The sequence below is a fragment of the Brassica napus genome, chromosome C9 (assembly GCF_020379485.1).
Source record: "Brassica napus cultivar Da-Ae chromosome C9, Da-Ae, whole genome shotgun sequence".
NCBI lineage: Eukaryota > Viridiplantae > Streptophyta > Magnoliopsida > Brassicales > Brassicaceae > Brassica > Brassica napus.
The window spans coordinates 23,863,425-23,885,590 of record NC_063452.1 but is presented as its reverse complement, the minus strand read 5'-3'; the positions used below and the strand labels follow the sequence as shown (position 1 = coordinate 23,885,590).

The 22,166-nt window shown below is 35.6% G+C and overlaps 1 protein-coding gene and 1 pseudogene across 1 annotated transcript; both read left to right on the top strand.

Annotated features, from left to right (window-relative positions):
• Positions 1-962: 962 nt before the first annotated feature.
• LOC125592549 lies at positions 963-2,360 on the top strand. The gene has a single exon (XM_048767780.1). The coding sequence runs from the start codon at positions 963-965 to the stop codon at positions 2,358-2,360; it is 1,398 nt and encodes a 465-aa protein (XP_048623737.1).
• Positions 2,361-5,140: 2,780 nt separating this feature from the next.
• Positions 5,141-21,608, top strand: LOC106418099 (annotated as a pseudogene).
• The last annotated feature ends 558 nt before the right edge of the window (positions 21,609-22,166 follow it).

The following is a 22,166-nucleotide window of genomic DNA, read 5'->3' as shown; positions in this document are numbered from 1 at the left end:
GGCCTTTGTGGTAGGAAGATAGGATATTGCCGATAGTGAAGGAGGAACATAACATACCAGGGCCTGAGTTTGTTATATATATTATATCGTGTTTTGGGTTGTTAAACCCTGGTTTAAGTCGAGTTTGAGTTTGGTGATGAGCTTGTAATTAGCATAATGCTAGTTATCTTGCTATCGTTTACCGCTTCGTATTTCTGATATTGCTTATTGTTATTGAATTGTGTTGTTAGGTGAACCTCTCACTTTAGATTGTTTGGGGTGGGATAGGGAGGGGTTGTATTTGTTAGTTGGGGATTGTCACTCGCTGAGTAATGCTAGATTACTCACTCCTCACTCGTTGTTGTTTCAGGTGACCAGTAGCGAGCTTGTAGAGGTCGCGGGAGGCTAGGCTGGCTGGTGTAGATTTGCATTTTTTTGGTTAAAGCGTTTCAGACTATAAGTATGTACTTTCGCTTTCTTGGCATGCCACCGCTTGTATATTATGTTGTGTGTTTTGAACCATACAATATATAAAATAAATAAAGCAAATGTTTTGTGTAAATGCCTTGTTGTTCTGATATTAGCTTGTCCAAGCTAACACAACGTCAGATCGGAGTACGGGTTGAGAAGCCTTAGGCTTTGGTCTGATGGGACGTGTTAGCGGACGGACTGGCCTAATCACGAATTGCACTTTTCGTGACCTTGGACGGATCGGCCGTTAACCCGTCATGTAGCGCTCCCGATCCTTGGTAGACGGTCGGCCCGTCGGTCATGATCTTGTTTGATTGTTGGCCAGTGGTTCGACCTATGCCTAGAACGGTTTGGGGGTGTTACAGAGGTGGTATCAGAGCATGGTTTCGTCCATGCGTGGCACAAGTGCTTTTTAACGATTTTATCAAGTCAAAGGAGTCGCAAAAAGATGATTAGGAAACAAGCCGCTTCCCGTAGTAGGAATATGACTTACCCTTTTTGATTGTGTGCAGATGGCTAATCGCAGGACATGTAATGATGGACGAGGTCGGATATGGGGAGAGGGTATGGATTGGACAGGCGGAGGATTGGGTTACAGATCTGATCAAGAGGATGGAAATGGCATTAGTGAGATGTTTGGACACGATAGGAGCCCTCTGCAGAGAACAAGATCTTTTCCTGTGTACGGTAACAGGACTAGAGTGAGGGAAGACAGTTTGGCGAGTATTGGCCCAAGTCGTAATTGGGACCGGAGACATCAACATGATCAATCCGTTCAATCACACCCAAGGCCATATCAAAACTGTGCCACTGAAGGACCACAAGATCAAGGAGCGGAAAACACCCTGAAGCTTTTACATGACGTGATGACCGAGGCACTTGGTAACCAAGGCAGGCGTACTCAACCCCCTGAAGTTTCCAAGCTATTATCTACCATGAAGAACAGTGGATCCTACAAGTTTAAAGGAGGATCCGATCCTATTGAAGCCGGCAAGTGGATTACTATGATGGACTTTGAGGCTATGGAGTGTCCTGAGGAGTATCAGAAGAAGATCGCGGTGTACTATTTGGAAGGCGACGCAACAGGATGGTGGGACAATATAGACAGGCAGCGTGGACACACCATCACATCATGGGAATCGTTCAAGGGAGAGTTTGAGAGGAAGTATTTTCCTCCAGAAGCGAAGCATCGGTTGGAGCGCCAATTCATGAACCTTGTTCAAGGAGATAGGCCAGTGAGGAGTTACGAATCTGAGTTCACAAGGTTGAGGCGACATTTTTTTGATGGGCGTGAAGATGAAGCAACTATGATCCGTAACTTTATGTACGGATTGAAGCCGGAGCTTGGAAGTCGTTTAGCTGGAAGCAACTTTAGCAGCTTATCGGATCTGGTGGAAAAAGCTGTTAATGTTGAGACTGTATTGGAGGCTGAAAGGAAGACCATACCGCATTCTGGTGGACCTACCAAGTTTAGCCAAGGAGGAAGACCAAATTTCAACAAGGGTCCACGGTTTAACAAAGGCAAAGGGCAAAAATTTGGAGGCCAAACCAATTATCGCAGTAACACCGGAGTATGTTACATATGTGATCAACCGGGACACATTTCCAAGTTCTGTCCCAACAGACAACGGAGTAACCAGCAAGGTTATTCATCGCTGAGGATGGAAGATGTCATTTGTTTCTTCTATGGAAGGAAAGGCCATTATGCATCGTCATGTCCAAACAAGCCAATCCCTGCGACCCCTCTGGCGATCCGAGCCCCTCCTAGCCATCCAGCAATTGAGCCAGCACCAAAGAAGCAAAACCTAGGAGGTAGAGTTCATGCCTTAGGTGTAGAAAACCCAGACAATGCAGGACCGTCAAGCGGTCCCATCACAGGTATTGGGTGCTTAACCTCCTCTGTTTATTGAATGGAATTTAGTTGTTGGAACCTAGTTAGTATGCTGGTTAAGTATAGATTGCTTGATCGCTAGGTTTTAGAAATTTTGGATTGATGATTGATGGTTGTGCGAATTTTGATTAGTTTTTGTGATTGAGATATTGTTGAAGAAGGCCACAACAAGCTCTGGAATGATTATTTTAGCGAAACTCCAACATACTCGCACAATTTATTCTGGCGACGGTTTCGAATGAACAAGCAATTGTTCTTGAGTATTGTGCATCGTCTCTCTACATAAGTAGAGTATTTTCAACCAACAGAAGATGCACTCGGACGGTCGAGTCTATCTCCGCTCCAGAAATGTACCGAAGCAATTCGTCAATTGGTGTATGGTGGTGGAGCTGATACAGTTGACGAATATGTACGACTTGGTGAAACAACAGCTCGAAAATGTTTGCACCATTTTACCGCCGGAATAATCCACTTGTTTGGCGATCAATACCTCAGACGTCCCACACCGGAGGATCTTGAAAGACTACTCCAAGTTGGTGAACAACGTGGATTTCCCGGGATGGTTGGAAGCATCGACTGTATGCATTGGGAGTGGAAGAATTGCTCCACCGCTTGGAAAGGAATGTATTCACGAGGAACCGGAAAACCAACAATTGTGTTGGAGGCGGTTGTTTCATATGACCTCTGGATATGGCACGCATTTTTTGGAGCTCCAGGTACTATGAACGATCTTAATATTCTTGATCAATCACCTGTTTTTGATGACATTATTAACGGGATAGCTCCGCAAGTAAACTTCTATGTCAACGGAAGGGAGTACAATTTGGCTTACTATCTCACGGATGGTATTTATCCAAAATGGACGACTTTTATTCAATCTATCCGACTACCACAGGGTGCGAAAAAAATTTTATTTGCTAAAACCCAAGAAGCCGTGAGAAAAGATGTTGAGCGTGCCTTTGGGGTCCTGCAAGCTAGGTTCACCGTTGTTAGAAATCCATCTAATTTATGGGATAAAAGCAAGATAGCAAATATTATGAGAGCATGTCTCATTCTCCATAATATGATTGTCGAAGATGAACGAGATTCACACACTCAGTATAGCGTTTTAGAATTTCAACAAGCAGAAGATGAGGATCTTACATTTACCGTTAAAAAGACAACACAATTGGTCGTCGCAAAGAAGTTCGGGATCCACAAATCCATCAATAATTAAAAAAAGATTTGATTGAAAATATATGGGATAAATTTGGACATCTTCCGAATAACATATAATGTTTAAGTTTCTATGAATTCAATAAAATGTTTGTTTGCTTTTATTTATGATGTTTGTAATTTTTTTTTTCTTGTTTTTTTTTTCTATTTTGTAGTTTTCTAATGTTTTCAATTTAAATATTATATGTTTTATTTTAAACTTATCTTTTATTTGTCACTAATTATTAAAATAAATATTTAATTTACTAAAAGACATTAAAAAGTCCTACCAATAATCTACATTTTTGGGTTTGTCCCTTACATTTGTCTCTTAACATAAAAATATTAATAAAATAAGCTAAGGACATAAAATTATGTCATTCCAATAATGTTGCTCTTATATTCTTATCTTTTATTAAATGGCAATGGGTACAAAAAATCAACAAACCCAAATTAATGTAGCAGTTATGATTATCGAATATGCGTTTCAATCTCAATAATTTTCACCAGTTATATTTCCACGCTCTCGTACATAACAGATGTCATCATTTAACTAGCAGAATAGTAAATGCTAACTAATTAATTACATAAACAAACACAACCCTGCTGGTTAGTTTCCCACACGGAGTCAGCATTTACTCCCTATTGATTTACTGTTCAAAACGTGTCTGTTAACGGATGACTCTTCTCTTATTCCTTTGACCGGCAGACTTCCGTCAAATCCTGATATTTGAAAATGATGTTTCAGTTCGTTAACATGGAAATCCATTGCAAATAAAAAATACGCACTGGATTTTTTTATACGTCTTCGGTTATGGTTATTGCATCCAAATATATAAATGTTGATTAATATGGCTATATACTAAAAAATTAAATTTTTATTTATTAGTTTATATTTGAAATTAGTGATTTTAAATTTAATTTGATTTTTAATAAAAAATATAATTTTTTTATTTTTACATTTAAATTTATGTGTTGGTTTTAAAATATAATACATTTATTGAAATATTTTGTTTTTGAGAAAGGGATTCATACATCTATTGAAATATAAGAGTTCAATTTTTCAAATACAACAAATGAATCTAGAAATCATTTAAAAATATTTGGATCATATTTAAAAACTAAATTTTCAACTTAAATCTAAAACTGCGTAAAAGTTCCATTGTTTTAAAAAAATAGGTGTATAAAGTATAAACTTATCTAATAGACGCCTATGGATTAGGCATCTTGATACTATAATTCATCCTTTCCTGACTTTGTATTTTTTAATGATAAAACTACTATTCACGTACACATGACAACAATATACGTTCCCATTGCTAAAAAAATAATATATATATATATATATATATATATATATACGTTCGCATATACTCACAGTACTCTATTACGATCTCCTCCTGTATGGATTACGCATGCGTGCGTGTGTATACATGATAATAAATATGTGTATGTGTCAATTATAAATATAAAGGCATCGTCATGCTTCAATTTTGTCTCTTTATTATTAGTCTCCCTCTCTAACTTTACCTCCTCTTCTTGTTTTTTTGGGTACGCAATCCTTCTCTTCTTGTTCTTCCTCAAGAACCCTAAATTAGTTAATTAATGGCGATTTTACCAGAGAACTCTTCAAACTTGGATCTCACTGTCTCCACTCCAGGCTTCTCTTCCTCTCCTCGCTCCGGTAAACCCTACATATACTATGTATATTAAATGATCATAAGTAAACTATATGCAAATACATATATATATATATATACATAAAGCCGTTTCAGAAAAAATATATATATATATATAAAACAAATATTTGTCCGGTTCTCTGTCGTTGTTATGAATTATAGTGTTATCCACGCATAAAAAAAATCAGATGAAGGAAGTGGCGGAGGAAGAGAACAGCTGAAGCTTGACATGAATCGATTGCCATCGTCTGACGACGATGAAGAACTCAGCCACGGTGGCTCCGCTCCTCCGCGCAAGAAACTCCGTCTAACCAAAGAACAGTTTCGCCTTCTTGAAGATTGTTTCAGACAGAATCATTCCCTTAATCCTGTAAGTATTATTCCCTTACAAATAGTATTAACAGTGTTTTAGTTCTCTTGAACAATAAATTTATTTTACTCATTTATTTTTTTACGTTAAATTACTACCAGAAAACAGCAAGGATACTGAGGGAAAAAATCGTCTGAATTTCGTCGGAATAACGTTATTCCGAGGACATACCGACGAAACAAGTCCTCGGAAATAATTCCTCGAAATTTCTTCTTTCCTCGGAAATCCCTCGGAAATCCCTCGGAATTTTCCGACGGAATTCCGAGGAAACAAATTTCCGAGGAAATTCCAAGGATCACTAGTTTGTCGGAAATCTCCTCGGAATATACCGAGGGACAACTTCGTCGGGATATTTCCTCGGAAGTTCATCGATCGATGCGTTTTTGGACATATATCCATCGATCGATCCGTTTATAAAAAAATGTTCGGAATATACCGAGGGACATCTTCCTCGGAATATTCCGAGGAACATGTCCCTCGGTATATCCGAGGAACATGTCCCTCGGTATATTCCGAGGAAAATTGTCCCTCGGTATATTCCGAGGAAGATGTCCCTCGGTATATTCCGAGGAAGATGTCCCTCGGTATATTCCGAACGTTTTTTTATAAACGGATCGATCGATAGATATATGTCCAAAAACGCATCGATCGATCGAGTAAAAAATATAATTAATTCCCTCGGAATGTAAAAAATATTAATTTTTTTTAAAAAATAAAATTTTTGAAATTTAAATTCGAAAATATAAAATTAAAATTAAAATTGAAATCATATTAATTAATATTCAAAGTTTCACAAATAAAAATAAAACATTCCGAGTTTTTGGGAAAAAAAAACTACGGGTCTGGCACGTCCGGGAACACCTCGTTCGGGTACATCCTCTGCATCATCTCCATCATTTGCTGGTTCAGCCTCCTCTGTGCCTCATAGCCCGCCTGTTGAGCCGCCATCTGGGTCTCCAACAAAGATATGCGATCATCCTTGTCCTTCAACTGAGCCGTAAGTACTTCTGGATCAACAAAGGGCGGTGGTGCATAAGAAGGAGGAACCGACCGGGTGCGACGACCCAAACCGACCAAACGTCCCTTCCTCTTTGGAACCGACTGAATAGAAAATAGCCAAATTTACAAATTTAAACCAAGAAATAAATGAATTGAACTTTAAAAAAAAAGAACTTACGGATTCAACGATTTCGTTGATTCGAAACCGGGACAAGTTGGTCGAAGCCGTCGAAGCGTCATCCTCGGTTTGAAGCTGAGACACTTCGTCTACCACCTGAGTTTGGAACAGGTCGACCACGTCCCTCACAAGACAGTCATCAATCTGGCCGGTCTTCTTGTTGGTATACGCCCTCCTCATTAGGGCGAGATCATCAACCGGCTCGCCATCATTTTCTTCCGCCTTGAAAAAAAACATAAATTAAAGAAACATTAGAAATTAGAAGAAATGCACAATAAATTAAAATTCTGAAACTCAAATAATTGAAGAAAAAGCGGTTGAACTTACCATGCGATCTCCCAGAGTGGCAATAGGTTGAGCACCCAAGTTATGCTTGTAGATGCCCTTCCCTTTACGGTCGCTCTTGCGGCTGGTGGAGTTGGTGGAAGAAGTTTCTTTCGTCTCTTCCTTATCCGAATGCGCACACAACTCCTTCCAGACCGTTTCGTTCATCGACTTTGGGACCTTTTAATAAAAAAAGAAAAGAAAATAGTTTAATAAATTAAAAAAATAGTTTAATAAATTAAAAAATTGTTTAATAAATTAAATCGAACCTTATTGATTTCCCACTTCTTCTTCCACTCGTGGATCTGCTTCCCATAGTTATCCATAACTTTATGGACGAAGTGGTGATAGATAAAGAGCGTCTCATCGGAATTCCAGTTGAACTCTTGCTGAAAAAAAAAACACAATTAATAGAAAATTTATATTAAAGATTAAAAATATAAGTAAAAAATTAGAATATTTACCACAAACTGACGAAACCACAGAACCTGCATGTCGGTAGGGAAGTGAGTGAAAGTCGGATGTCCCCTGTCGAGGGCCGAGTACATCATACGGTTGATCCATGCGCTGATCCCGTTCCCGGATCGGTTGAACCTAATAAAAAAACAAACGGTTAATAATGAATCCAAATTTAAAGAAAAAAAATGTTTAATTACCATGTTTGACCCCGTCCATGTGGATACGGAGTGAGATACAGAAGATGGTCACGACCGGGCTGTTGAACCAACTCCGCAACACTCATCACTCCCGGAGGACCCGGAGGAGCAGGAGCGGATGCAGCAGCGGGAGCGAGAGGAGCAGGAGCGGGTGCAGCAGAAGGAGATGTATAGTTGGAGCTGTGGGGCGAAGGGGAATCCTGAAAATGGCTGGAATCCCGAGACTGGCTCCCCGTACCACCACGACCACGACGCTGTCGAGGCCGGGTCTGATCATCATGAGACCTGTAAATTAAAAAAATATATTTAATAAATACAGAAATATATAAATTAATTTTTTTTAAAAAAAAAATCCCAAATAATAGTTTTTAATCACAAAAAAAAGATTTATAGATATTAAAAATATTTAATAAATATATAAAAATAGTTCTAATAAACAAAAAATAGTTTTAATAAATAAAAAATAGTTTAATAATTACAAAAAATAGTTTTAATAATATATATATATATATATTAAAAATATTTTTAATCACAAAAAAAGTTTTATAGATATTAAAAATGTTTTGTAAAATCCAAAAAATCGAATTTATATACAAAAAAGATTTTGTAAAATCCAAAAAATCAAATTTATATAGAAAAATCGTTTTGTAAAATACAAAATCGATTTTATATACAAAAATCGATTTTATAAATACAAAAAAAATAAAAAAATTATAAAAAAATTCTAAATCAATTCAACAAAACAAATTATTCAACCAAATCACAATTCTAAACCTATTATACAACCAAATCACAATCCTAACCAATCACCCTAACAAAAATCTATCAAAACTACACAAAAACCTAACAAATAGAACCTAAGAGAGTGGGATAGCGTCCTTACATGATTTGTGTAAGAGAAGGGGGAGATCGCCTGAGATATCGTCGGATTTCAGGGGGAAATCGCCGGAGAGAAGAGAGGAGTCGCGCAGAGGAAGAAGAGAGAAATGGGGAAGAAGAAGGGGCTCGTGGTTATAAAACCTAGGGTCCGACGGATATTATCCGTCGGAATTCTAATTTTAATTTTCGCAAAATATTTGCCCGGTAAAATGAAAATATTCCGAGAAAATTCCGACGGATAGTAAAATATCCGTCGGAATTTCCTCGGAATATTCCGAGGAAATACCGAGGAACTAGTGCTTGGGGTTTCAAAACATCAATTTTTTTTGCCGTATTTCATTTCTTATACAATTGTAATGCATATCATTGAGGATTCTTTGTATAGATGAGCATAAACCATGAAATAACAAATTTCAAAACTAATTGAAAGTATTCCCTTTACCGTCCATTAAAAGGTATAAGTGTTTCTCTTATGTTGTGGGATTTCGTTCATACAATCGGAAAAGTGTTAATTATACGGTAAGGAACAAATTTTTGACTTCATAATGAACGTAAGACACTTAATAAGGGTTATATAGGTGTTATTCAAACCGCAAAACGTTGTTTTCGGTTTAAAAACCCTATTTCCTCGGAATTTTCTCGGATTATTCCGAGGGAATTCCGAGGAAACTCTTTTCTTCCTCGGAATTCCGTCGGAATATTCCGAGGAACTAGTGTTTGGGGTTTCAATACGTCAATTTTTTTTTAAAACGGATCGATCGATGGATATATGTACAAAAGCCCATCGATCGATAGAGTATATCAGGTGTCCCTTGGAATTTCCTCGGAATATTCCGAGGCTTTTCCGAGGAAACAGGGTTTGGGGTAACAATGTGATCGATCGAGAACAAAATCTCGTACGTTTTTTTATAAACGGATCGATCGATGTATATATATCCAAAAATGCATCGATCGATCGCTAAGATGGACCAAAGCGTAACAATGTGATCGATCGATTAGATTATCCCATCGATTGATCGAGAATCTCAAGCGTTCCTTGGAATGTCCTCGGAAAATCTTGTAAGTTTTTTTATAAACGGATCGGTCGATGGATATATGTCTGAAAACGCATCGATCGATCACTAAGATGGACCAAAGCGTAACAATGTGATCGATCGATTATATTATCCCATCGATCGATCGAGAATCTCAAGCATTCCTCGGAATGTCCTCGGAAAATCTTGTAAGTTTTTTTATAAATGGATCGATCGATGTATATATGTCCGAAAACGCATCGATCGATCACTAAGATGGACCAAAGGGTAACAATGTGATCGATCGATTAGATTATCCCATCGATCGATCGAGAATATCAAGTGTTCCTCGGAATTTCGTCGGAAGATTCCGAGGCTTTTCCGAGGAAAGAGGGTATATCAAGTGTTCCTCGGAATTTCCTCGGTATTTCTTTAAAACAAAAAAAAAAAATCAATGGTAGTCTGTTTCCGAGTCATCATCACCAGATGAATCTGAATCTGGATCTTGGTGAAACTCTCCAATCACTGGTTCATCCTCTACGTGAACGACGGCTTCCTCTCCGAAATCGGTTAAATCGACTACAAGGCCAACTCCAGCTAAATCTTCTGCTGCACTTAAGTTGCCGGATGTGCTTGGTTGTAGTGGGTCTTCCAGCTCAGAACTTCCCTGAACTCGGCCTCTCGGGTTGAGTCTTGTAAAAGTAACCCATGGATCATCTCTGTTCCTTACCCGGGGATACTTGATATAACAAACCTGTAACATTTAGAAAATTATTAGTAAAATTATAAATTAATACACATGATGATGAATCATTCTGAATAATTAACATTTAATTACCTGATCGGCCTGAGAAGCAAGAATGAAAGGATCATAATATTGCAGCTTTCGCCTCGAATTTACTGATGTAACACCAAATGCATCTGTTCTCACACCTCGATCTGGAGTGTTGTCGTGCCAATCACAATAGAAAACAGTACAGCGCAATCCAACCATGCCCAAATACTTGATTTCCAAAATCTCATGTATGTGTCCGTAGTATACATCATCTCCTGATGCAGAACAAACGCCAGCATCATAAGTCGTACTCGAACGTCTCCTCTTCTGAGTTGTGAATGCATATCCTCGAGTACAAAATCTCGGATATGACTTCACAACAAAGTTTGGTCCAACGACCATCTCACGTATCCAATCGTCAAATGTTTCACCTCTGGCCAAACCAGCAGACACCTATTAATAGCACATATATATATGTTATATCAATAAATGTGAATAGTATAAATATGTGATAAAATATATTTTAATTTGTTTAAAGCACTCACATAAGTAAACATCCATCCAGTATATTCTCTCTGCTTCATTTCTTCTAGTTCGTCCTCTGTGGCGTATCTATACTCGAACCGCTTTTCTGCCATGAAAATCCTGTATATGATGACAATAATGTAATTAATTAAGATTTAAATTTCAACTTGTTAAAATAAAAATTTGTAAGCTAATTTATTTACCTCTCATATTGAAGAACGTCTTCGCAGTTGGTGAGCAAATATGTTTGCAAATGACTGCGCTCCTGCTCAGTAAGTCGACGGTCCTTTGGTTTTCCGCTAAGTCGTCCAACGTCTGTGAAAATGTCTGGAACCGTAACATGATATGTTGCCCGTTCGCCTCTATCATCATGCCGAGCAGGTCTTCTGTTTTTGGTCTGAACTTCTGCTGGAAAGTAGTACTCGGCAAAGTTTGAAGTTTCTTCATTGATCATCTGTGCGACTATAGAACCTTCCACCCTACTTAAATTTTTCACCATCTTCTTCAAATGGAACATATACCGCTCATACAGATACATCCATCTATACTGCACAGGACCACCAAGTTCCAATTCTCTTGCCAGGTGAATAACAAGATGCTCCATAACATCAAAAAATGAGGGAGAAAATATCTTCTCAAGGTTGCACTGAATCACGGCTATGTTAGTCTTCAAATTTTCAATACCTTCAAGAGTCACTGATCTCGTGCATAAATCGCGGAAGAAACCACTTATCCCTGCAATTGCTTCATGAACATTTCGTGCTAATAGTTCCTTGAAGGCGAACGGAAGGAGGCGCTGCATCATTACATGGCAATCGTGGCTTTTCAAGCCAGTAAACTTTCCTTCCTTTCTGTCGATACAGTTACGCAAATTTGATGCGTAACCGTCTGGAAATTCCACATCGTTTGAAATCCAATCAAAGAACGCATCTTTTCCCTCTGCATCAAGTCGGTATATGGGAAAAGGAGCCCTACCATTCTCATCAACATGAAGTTCTGAACGAGCACATATATCGACTAAATCCAGTCTTGACTTCAAATTATCCTTTGTTTTACCTTGAACATTAAGGATCGTGTTCATGAGATTGTCAAAAAAGTTCTTCTCAATATGCATGACATCTAAATTATGCCTTAGCAGATGATCCTCCCAGTATGGCAGATCCCAGAAAATACTTTTTTTGTGTCAGTTATGTAGTTCTCCAACAGCATCTACCGGAAAACGCTCATGTCCACCGACGTCTGGCGTCCTTTCTGCACCAAAATCTCTTAGTTGTATCTTCAAATCTTTCCCACAAATTTCCGGAGGTGGACTGTCAAACACCCTCTTCTTCTTCGTAAACAAATTCCTACTCCTACGATATGGATGATCAGGTGGTAGGAATCTCCTGTGACAGTCAAACCAACATGTTTTCCTTCCGTTTTTTAGTTGGAAAGCATCAGTGTTATCTTGACAATATGGACATGATAGCCTTCCATGCGTTGTCCATCCAGACAACATACCATATGCTGGAAAATCACTTATTGTCCACATTAGTACTGCCCGCATTTGAAAGTTTTCTTTACACGAAACATCGTATGTTTCAGCACCTTGAGCCCATAGTTGTTGCAACTCATATATTAGTGGCTGAAGAAACACATCAAGTGATCTCTTAGGATGCTCTGGTCCGGGAACGAGAATCGAGAGAAACAAAAACTCTCGTCGCAAGCACAAGTTTGGGGGTAGGTTGTATGGTGTAAGAATGACGGGCCATAGAGAATACTGTCTTCCACTCTTGCCAAACGGACTGAAACCATCAGTACATAATCCAAGGTAGACATTTCTTCTCTCATACGCAAAGTCGGGATACTTTGATTGGAAATGCTTCCACGCTTTTGCATCTGAAGGATGTCTGATCTCACCATCTGTTGAGTGCTCCGCATGCCATCTCATTGGTTGCGCTGTGTGTTCAGACAGATACAACCTCTGCAACCTTTCCGTCAAAGGTAAATACCACATCCTTTTATATGGCACTGGAACTCTTCCACTCGTATCTTTATAACGAGGCTTTCCACAAAATTTGCATGTAACCCGCTGTTCATCCGCCCTCCAATAAATCATGCAGTTGTCGCTGCATACATCTATTACCTGATACGATAAACCAAGACCAGCTACGAGTTTCTGAACCTCGTAGTATGAACCAGGAGCTACATTATCCTCGGGTAGAATACCTTTTACAAAATCAGCAATCGCATCCACACAGTCTTCAGCCAAATTATAATCTGTTTTAATGCCCATCAATCTTGTAGCAGATGATAAAGCTGAATGACCATCTCTGCAACCTTCGTACAATGGTTGCTTTTCAGCATCCAACATATCATAAAATCTACTAGCTTGTGCATTGGGTAAATTTTCCCCTCTAAAATGATCATTTACCATCTCCTCAGTACCTACACCATAATCTACATCCGTTCTAATTGGTTCTTCTAATCTAACCGCTGGCTGAGGTTCGCTAGTACTACCATGTTCATAATCAGTTTCCCCATGATGATACCAAATTTTGTAACTTCGTGTAAACCCACTCAAATATAGATGAGTCCAAACATCTCACTCTTTAATAACCTTTCTATTTTTACAATTAGAGCAAGGACATCTTAACATACATGTTTTTGCTTCCGGTTGTCGGTGAACTAACCCCATGAATTCGGTTATACCTCGTTGGTATTCTTCCGTAAGCAATCTCGTGTTCGGATCCAAATGAGGTCGATCGATCCAAGAACGAAAATAATTTGAAGAAGACATATTTTTTATGAATCAAATTCGTGTGTAAATAGAGTAAGAGGGAGGATGAAGATATGGAGTGAATGAAGAGGAAGAGGACTGCTCGTATTTATAGTTTAAATCCTGCCGACAGACCGAGGAAATTCCGACGGAATTCCGACGCCAACGGCTAGTTCGTTGGAATTTCCTTGGAATTTTGTAAAATTCCCCAACGGCTCTCCAACGGCTATAATATTTCCTCGGAATCCATCGGTTTTTTCCGAGGAACACATTTTTCCTCGGAATTTCCTCGGAATATTCCGACGGATTGATATTTCCTCGGAATTCCGTCGGTATATTCTGAGGAAATTCCGAAGAAACCAAATTTTGTGTTTCCTCGGAATTCTCTCGGAAATTCCTCGGGATATTCCGAGGATTTCATTTTCCGTCGGAATGTCCGTCAGAATACCGATGTTTTCTTGTAGTGAATGTAGAAACAAAAGGAAACACTTGCTAAACATTTGATGCTACGACCAAGACAAATTGAAATTTGGTTCCAAAACCGTAGAGCAAGGTACGGTTTCTTCATCTTCCTTTTTTTTTTTAATACCTTTTTACATTATTGTTGAATAAGGTTTAAACATATATGAGACTTTATCAATAACCTCAATACACTGATTTTATTTAACGAGAAACTTATAATGTAGATTACAAAAGATAAAGTCATTTGTTGCAATTCAGCTGCAGAATCAATATTGGTGTTAATCTTGTTATCATAGAACTTTAACTTTAATTTTTGCCTTATCTGATCAACTCCAATGTTATATCCTCACCCGCTCTTACTTCATTCGCATCACATAATCTTTTTATCCATTAGGATTCTCAATGCGCGAGTACACATGCTAAAAAAAATTTTGCATTAACAATTATATTCCATTTTTCTTCTTATCCACTATAGTTATTCGCTCTGGTGAAACCTATTGGTATATGCTGAACAAAAGATTTATAGTTTAAAAACAGAGATATAAGCGTCGAAATGTCACATGTTTACCTTCCCCAAGGCTAATTTATGTAACAAGGAAGATCACAAACCGATTATCTGACTGCGTTTTCTAATTTTAGGTGAGTAGTTGGAACATAGTGTTTTTATCGTTTTGAAGAAGCTCAAATATACAACTGTCTCCATACTCCCATGTGACTGGCTCTGAAGATGGAGACAGTTGTATATAAGGCTGGGACGGATCCGGATATCCGGGAAATTTAGGGTATCCGGATCCGTCGGATCCGTGGATTTAATATCCGGATCCGGATTCGTGGTTTCCGGATATCCGGATTTCGGATATCCATCTCTATATTCTATTATCCGCGGATATCCGGATCCGGATCCGGATCCGGATCCGCAAAAATAATTAAAAATAATAATTTTTTTTTAAAAACTAAAATTTTAAAAATAATACATAAATGAAATATTTATACAAGATTTATAAATATATATATATATATATGTCTATAATATTGTAAAAACTAAAATATAATATTACAAAATTAATTTATGTATAAATATTATTATATAAAGTATAAATATTAATGAAATTTAAAAAGTTAATGTGTTTTAAAAGTACGGATCCGGATCCGGATATCCGGACCTAAAAATTAAGATATCCGGATCCGGATCCGGTTTGGACGGATCCAAGATTTTACTATCCGGGTTCGGATCCGGGCACCCCGGATATCCTATTTTCGGAGCGGATCCGGAGCGGATCTCGGATCGAATCCGGATCTCGGATAATAAGTCTCAGGCCTAGTTGTATATTTGAGCTTCTTCAAAACGAGGAAAACACTACGTTCCAACTACTCACTTACAATTAAAAAAAAAAAAAAGCAATCAGATAGCCGGTTTGTGACATTCCTTGTTACAGAAACAAGAAACAAGCCTTGAGGATGGTAAACATGTGACATTTTGACACTTATATCTCAGTTTTTTATGAAAGCCTTTGAGTTTCTAAACTATAAATCTTTTGTTCAGCATATACCAATAGCTTTCACGAGAGCGAATAACCTCACTAAAAAGGGAGAGATAACTATGGTGGATAAAAAGGGAAAAATGAGATATAATTGTTGATGCAAAAAAAAAGTTATAGCCATGTGTACTCGCGCAATGAAAATCCTAATGGATAGAAAGGATTATGTGACGTGAGTGGGAGAGGATATAACATTGGAATTGATTAGAGAAGGAAAAATTGAAGCTAAAATTATATGATAACAAGATTGACACCGATATTGATCATCCAGCTGAATTGCAACATGTGACTTTATGACTTATTCTTGGGTTCACCCCCTAGGGTGAACCTCTAGATTCACCAACCAATAGGATTGTGTTATTTCATATTCGATATTTTTTAAAAAAAGAAACAAAATATTGTCAAATTATATTATGTTTTTAAAATTAAAAGGTAAAAAGAAATAATAAAAAAATAGTAGTAATTACAAAAAAAATATTTTTAACATCGTCAGCAAAACATTAAACGCTAAATCCTAATCCCTAAACCCTAAATCCTAAACACTAAACCCTAAACCCTTGGATAAACCCTGAACTTTAGAATAAATCCTAAACTCTAAATCAAAATCACTAAACACTAAAACACTCAAGGGTTTAGGGTTTTACTGTTTAGTGTTTTTATTTAAAGTTTATGATTTATCCAAAGATTTAGGGTTTACCCAAGGATTTAGGGTTTACGCAAGGGTTAAGGGTTTACGATTTAGGGTTTAGGGATTTGAATTTAGGGTTTAGTGTTTTGCTGACGACGTTTAAAAATATTTTTTTTAATTTTTTTTTTCTGTAACTACCATTTTTTTTTACTTTTTTTATTTTAAAAACATAATATAACTTGGCAATATTTTGTTTTCTTTTTTAAAAGATATCGACTTTGAAATAATGAAATCCTATTAGGGGGTGAACCCAAGCATAAGTCTGACTTTATCTTTTGTTAATTTATATTATAAGTTTTTCACTAAATAAGATCATGGAATTGAGGTTATTTATAAAGTCTCATACTCGAATATAAATACCTATATATTCAATTCACGTGTCTCTCAACGTTTCATACAATTATAACATTTTTGGTAATGTATAGTTTTTCAGTTACTGCGTGAATCTAACTAGTCTATGTGTATAACAACATATATAGTGTTAATAATATTATTTCCGTTCCATAAATATAGATGTTTTAGAAAAAAACTGTTTGATAAAAATAGTTATTTTATGTTTCTTATGCATAAACTGTAAAATTTTAAAATATTCATTGAGTTCAATAAATTATTATTGATTAAAAATTATTAAAAATGATAATTTCATAAGTGATAATTATAATCGCAATTTAATGTATTTTTAATATGTGAAAAAACTATTCTAATGAACAAAGGTAGTAGTAAGAAATCATGAGTCATCGTTAAAATGGAGAATTGGTACGCATTTAAATTTATCTGTATATATAAAGAAGAGTTTCCTTCACTCCTAGGTCATCCACATCAGATTCCATGTCACTAATTCGGAGTATGTGGTGACGACACGTGTCACAATCAATCAAAAGTCAATGTTTTATTAATTCTTGAATTTAATGGGTTTTATGTGTTTACTACGGTCCAAATACACCTTCTCTAAAAGAAACGGTATACGAAACTTAGGGAAAGTGTCACTTTCAAAGTGGCCGTGGAGCAAAAATTCCCGTTCAGTCAACTGTTAATGGAAATTCAACGGTTTCACTGGTGACGAACGATTCCGATCAATGTCAGTTGGAAGCCGAATAGACTTGTTTAATCTGGAGCCGTTACTGAAATTAACTTGGTTCATGCATCTTCATTAACATTCACATTAATACCTACTCTCTACTTCTCACACGATCTCACATTCAATGAATCTCTTCATTCATTCCTTTGTGTTAATCCTCCATTATAAATATGAAGGTTTTCTTCCAAAAAAAATCACCAGTTCATTTCTCTTAATAAACAATACAAAAAGGTGATGAAAAAAGATTTGTTAAGCTCATTGTTGTACTTGACGGATTGTGACAGAAAGTGATAAGAAACAGAAAAAATGAGATGAGAAACAAAATAAACAGAGAAGAGAAAAGAGGAAGACGATAGAAGAGGGAAGATAACTTTTTTAGCGAACTTTTTTTTAAAAGATCTATTTATCTTTAGCTCATAATAATTTCCAACATCTTGGTGTTGATTTTTCATTACTGTGGCTCCCTAAAAGGTTGTTGGCCCTGATCTCAAGGATACAACAGTTAGTGCAGACACTTATGGATATAGAATCATGTGTGAGTATGCATGATTGTGATTTGTGAGTATATTTCAATTACATATTTTCCATACCGACTACTGGATTGTGAATTCTATTTAACTTGGCTGCTTTTGTGTCTCAAAAATTGGCTAAGTTTTGATATATACATTGAATGCATTTTTCTTACTATACTTCCAAGTTTGAGTCTGCATATATCACAATAAAATGAGGACGGTGGACGAATGAGCTTGGTGTGGAATACTAAACATGTTCTTACATGAAATTGAAGCGTTGTAGTTTTGTCCAAACACTAACTTATCTCTTATTTAGAACACTCACTTTCCATAACATATGTACTCTCTTCTCGACAAATGACACCTGCTAACCTAATAAAAAAACAATCACAGTGTTGACACATTTGAAAGAAAATTCGTCCAACCGCACCTCCTATTTCGGATAAAAACAACTAGAACTAATACGATATGAAAAACAATAGTTTCAAATATTATTTATATTATATATATATATATATATGAAAATAATGTTTCATTGGACATCAATCTAAAATAATATTTTAGCACATAATTATTAATATAATATCAAAGACATAAATATTAAAAATATTCATAAGAAAAAATATAATCTAAGATTTTTGTATTAAAAATTATTTTACTTATTATCAAAATTATCATAATTACAGTAGAATAAACAAAGAAAATATGTAAAACTATTATGTATTCATGAACATTTTAATATTAAGATGATCAATGATCTATAACAAGAATAACGAAACATACACAATAAAAGTAAATATCACCTTAAATTTTAAGCAAGCCAAACATTTTGAAATACTCTTTAACTGATATATTTATGTATATTTGGTTACTAACACTCCCGTAACGTAGTAAAAATTATTATTTTTGGTTAATTTTAAATTAAGTAAATAGCTCGTATACATCTTTTGCAAATGTAAAACTAAAACACAAACCATAAATCATATAAAAAATAATAATTTTGATTACAAATAAATTATATCCCACCCATATGGTGTACCGATCCTAGTATAAAAGAAATAAGAATTTTGATCTCTCATTAGTTGGGAAAGGCATCGTGCAATAAATAAGAAGAGTTTCAACATTGGTCGTGTACTATTATGACGGTTTCCCAATATAAAACTATAATCATTACCAGATCCTTTTTGTTTTGGTATAATAGAAGTATACTGTACTTATTTTATAGCTTCTTTTTTAGTTTTTTCATTATTTGTCATTAAATTAAGTAAACTAATCAATGTGCTTTCTTCCTTCTGCCTCGTGTACTCAGAGAAACCTTATCGTGGGTTAATTGCTCATAGGTTCTTAATATATATATGTGTATGTATATATTATATATGCATGTGTAATTGTGGAGTTATAAGCTTTACGGGAAACCTTTCGGTTGGGTTTCCCGTACCGTAAAGCTTAGAACCCCGCAATTACATATGCATATATAATATATACATATACATATATGTATTTTAAGAACCTTTGAGCAAGAAACCCACAACCAGGTTGCTCTTAAGAGCATGATTAATCCGGGTTCTTAATTTGGGGTTTTTAACTCATGATTTGACCAAAAAAAAAAATTTACACTTTTCGGCTAAGAACCGGCTCTTATATCTCTTATTTAAGAGACGGTTCTTAGCTTTTCTTAGTTAAAAACTGAAAAAAGTTAAAAAATGATTATTATCCGAAACTAAGAACTCCACCCTAAAAATCTGGTTAATCATAGTCTTACATTCTTTCTCATCAATAGCATTTGACTCATAATTCAATTGGCCGTTCATGCGTTTTTTAATTTACATGGCTTTATATGTTTAATACTTTAGTATATTTTCCATGACCCTTTAGTATAGTATTTATTTGCATCGTCGACAAGCATATTACATGCGTTTTTTTATGTTGGAAGTTACCAACTTCTATAAAACACCTATGCGTTTAATCTATTTAGATCAATAAATAATTAACTCGTACCTTACCCATTTTGGATTTGTTTGGTGTAGGAGTAAATTGAAGCAAAGTGAGATGGAATGCGATTATCTTAAAAGGTCGTTTGGTTCATTAACGGAGCAAAACAACAGGCTCCATATAGAAGTAGAAGAGCTTAGAGCTATGAAGGTGGGCTCATCCACGATGACCTCCGCCTCGAGCCTCACCATGTGTCCTCGCTGCGAGCGAGTTACCACCGCAGCGATCCCCTCTATGGCTGTGGTGGACGTTCAAGCCGAGAAAATGATTCCGCCGCAAGAGCGCGAGCATTGATTTACGTATTTTTACTATTAGTATTGGATATGGTTTAGAAGTCAACGAAAGTCAGGTCAACGCATGCATAAACTATTGCACCAAAAATAATCACATGATTCCGTATAAGTATTACGTAGGGATAATGCGCGCACAACGATGATTTGTAAATGTTGTTTTAATAGGAACTAGATTTTGACATGCAATTCGAAAGTGATGAGATTTTTATATTATAAACAAATTTTGATATGAATTAGTATTTTAGAATTGTTGTACATTATTAATTACAAAGCTGTGTTATATAAAATAAGTGAATCTTTTAAAATTATCTAATTTATGAATTAATTTATTTAAGTTTTGTTATGTACAATATGTTGTAACTTTTTATTAGGTATACACGTTTTATCTAGACGGAAAAACCAAACCAATTCGCGCTTTCAAACCAAACCTTTGGATCCATGCCAAAGCAATAAAGGTTTGGTTCAGCTTTGGGTCAAGGGCAAAATATTTTTGGACCCGCATGTCTCTGTTCGAGTCCTGATCCTATCCAAGCGTACCCAAAATGTTATATGTATATTAGGTATATTTGTGTATTTCAGATATATTTCGTTGTTGCATATATTTTTTAAAAGTTTTGGGTTTGGGTTTTGGTTGTTTTGGGTTTCGGGTAAAATTTCAATTTTTTGGGAATATATTTTGGGTATTCGGATAAAATTTTAAGTATCTTTTTGTTATTCTAATCAGATTTCGGATAAAATTTTGGGGTATTTTGGGTATTTGAATATTTATAAGGTATTTTGGATATTTTTGTGTTTCATGTATTTTTGGGATCTTAAATACCCTAAACCCGATCCGAACCCGTTATGTATCCAAAAATTACAGCTATTTTACATGTTTTTAAATTATGGACCCGAATTCACTTATAGACCAGAAGGAATCGATCCAAACCAAAACTTATAAAAAAATGAATACCTAGTTAGATCCATATGCCTAGGACCTGAAGACCCGGACTCGAAAAGAACCAACCCGTATTCAACCCGAATATATGAATGCACATGCCTACTCTCTCATTATATTTTGTTTGTATTTTATAAAAGTTACTTTTCTTAAGTTGGTGATATTTACTTGGAAGACTTTTGACTAATGTAATAGTATAGATTTATAGAGATTTGAATAGTTTTTAAACTTATACTAGATTATGACCCGCGCTTAGAAAGCGCGGGATTGTTTCGAAATTAAATTATTATTTTCTTAAATGAATTTTTATAATGTGTATGCACATAATCATTGGCACGTAACCGAGATTCGGACCGGATGCTTTCAAAATGCGGTTTAACGTTTGATTCAATAGGCATAAAAGTAGTATATATAAAAATATATATTTGGTTTAAATAAACACTTTTTGTTTATACACGTTTTCGGAATGTGTTCAAATTTAAAAATGAAATTTGTATATTTAGAAGTATAGAAATTAGAAACTGAGGTAAATCTATATAGAAACAATTCTAGTCACATTTATTTATGTATATTAGGCTACGCAAAATTAGGGTAGAATATTAGGAAGATTTGATTAGATATTTTAGTTGGATGAATAAGGAATATTGTTCAAATATATATGCAATACTGATTTATATTAATTTATAAGAGTTAATGTTTAATTATCCAGCTAAAGTAGGTTAGAGAAATTTATGCTAGTAAATATAAGCAAAAGTAGTAACTAATTGTCGTTAACTATAAACTTGTAGATCGAGTAATTTAAGATTTGGCATTTTGGTATTGAAAATCGTATATAGAGTCTATTGTTAACAAAAATATCGTAACAATAGTTCCAAATAGGATACTAACAATATATTTGAATTTCTTTAAAAAAAATTCTAACGATTTCGGAAATATAGTTACTGAGTTTAAAATTTGAATTTTAAATAAAACAGT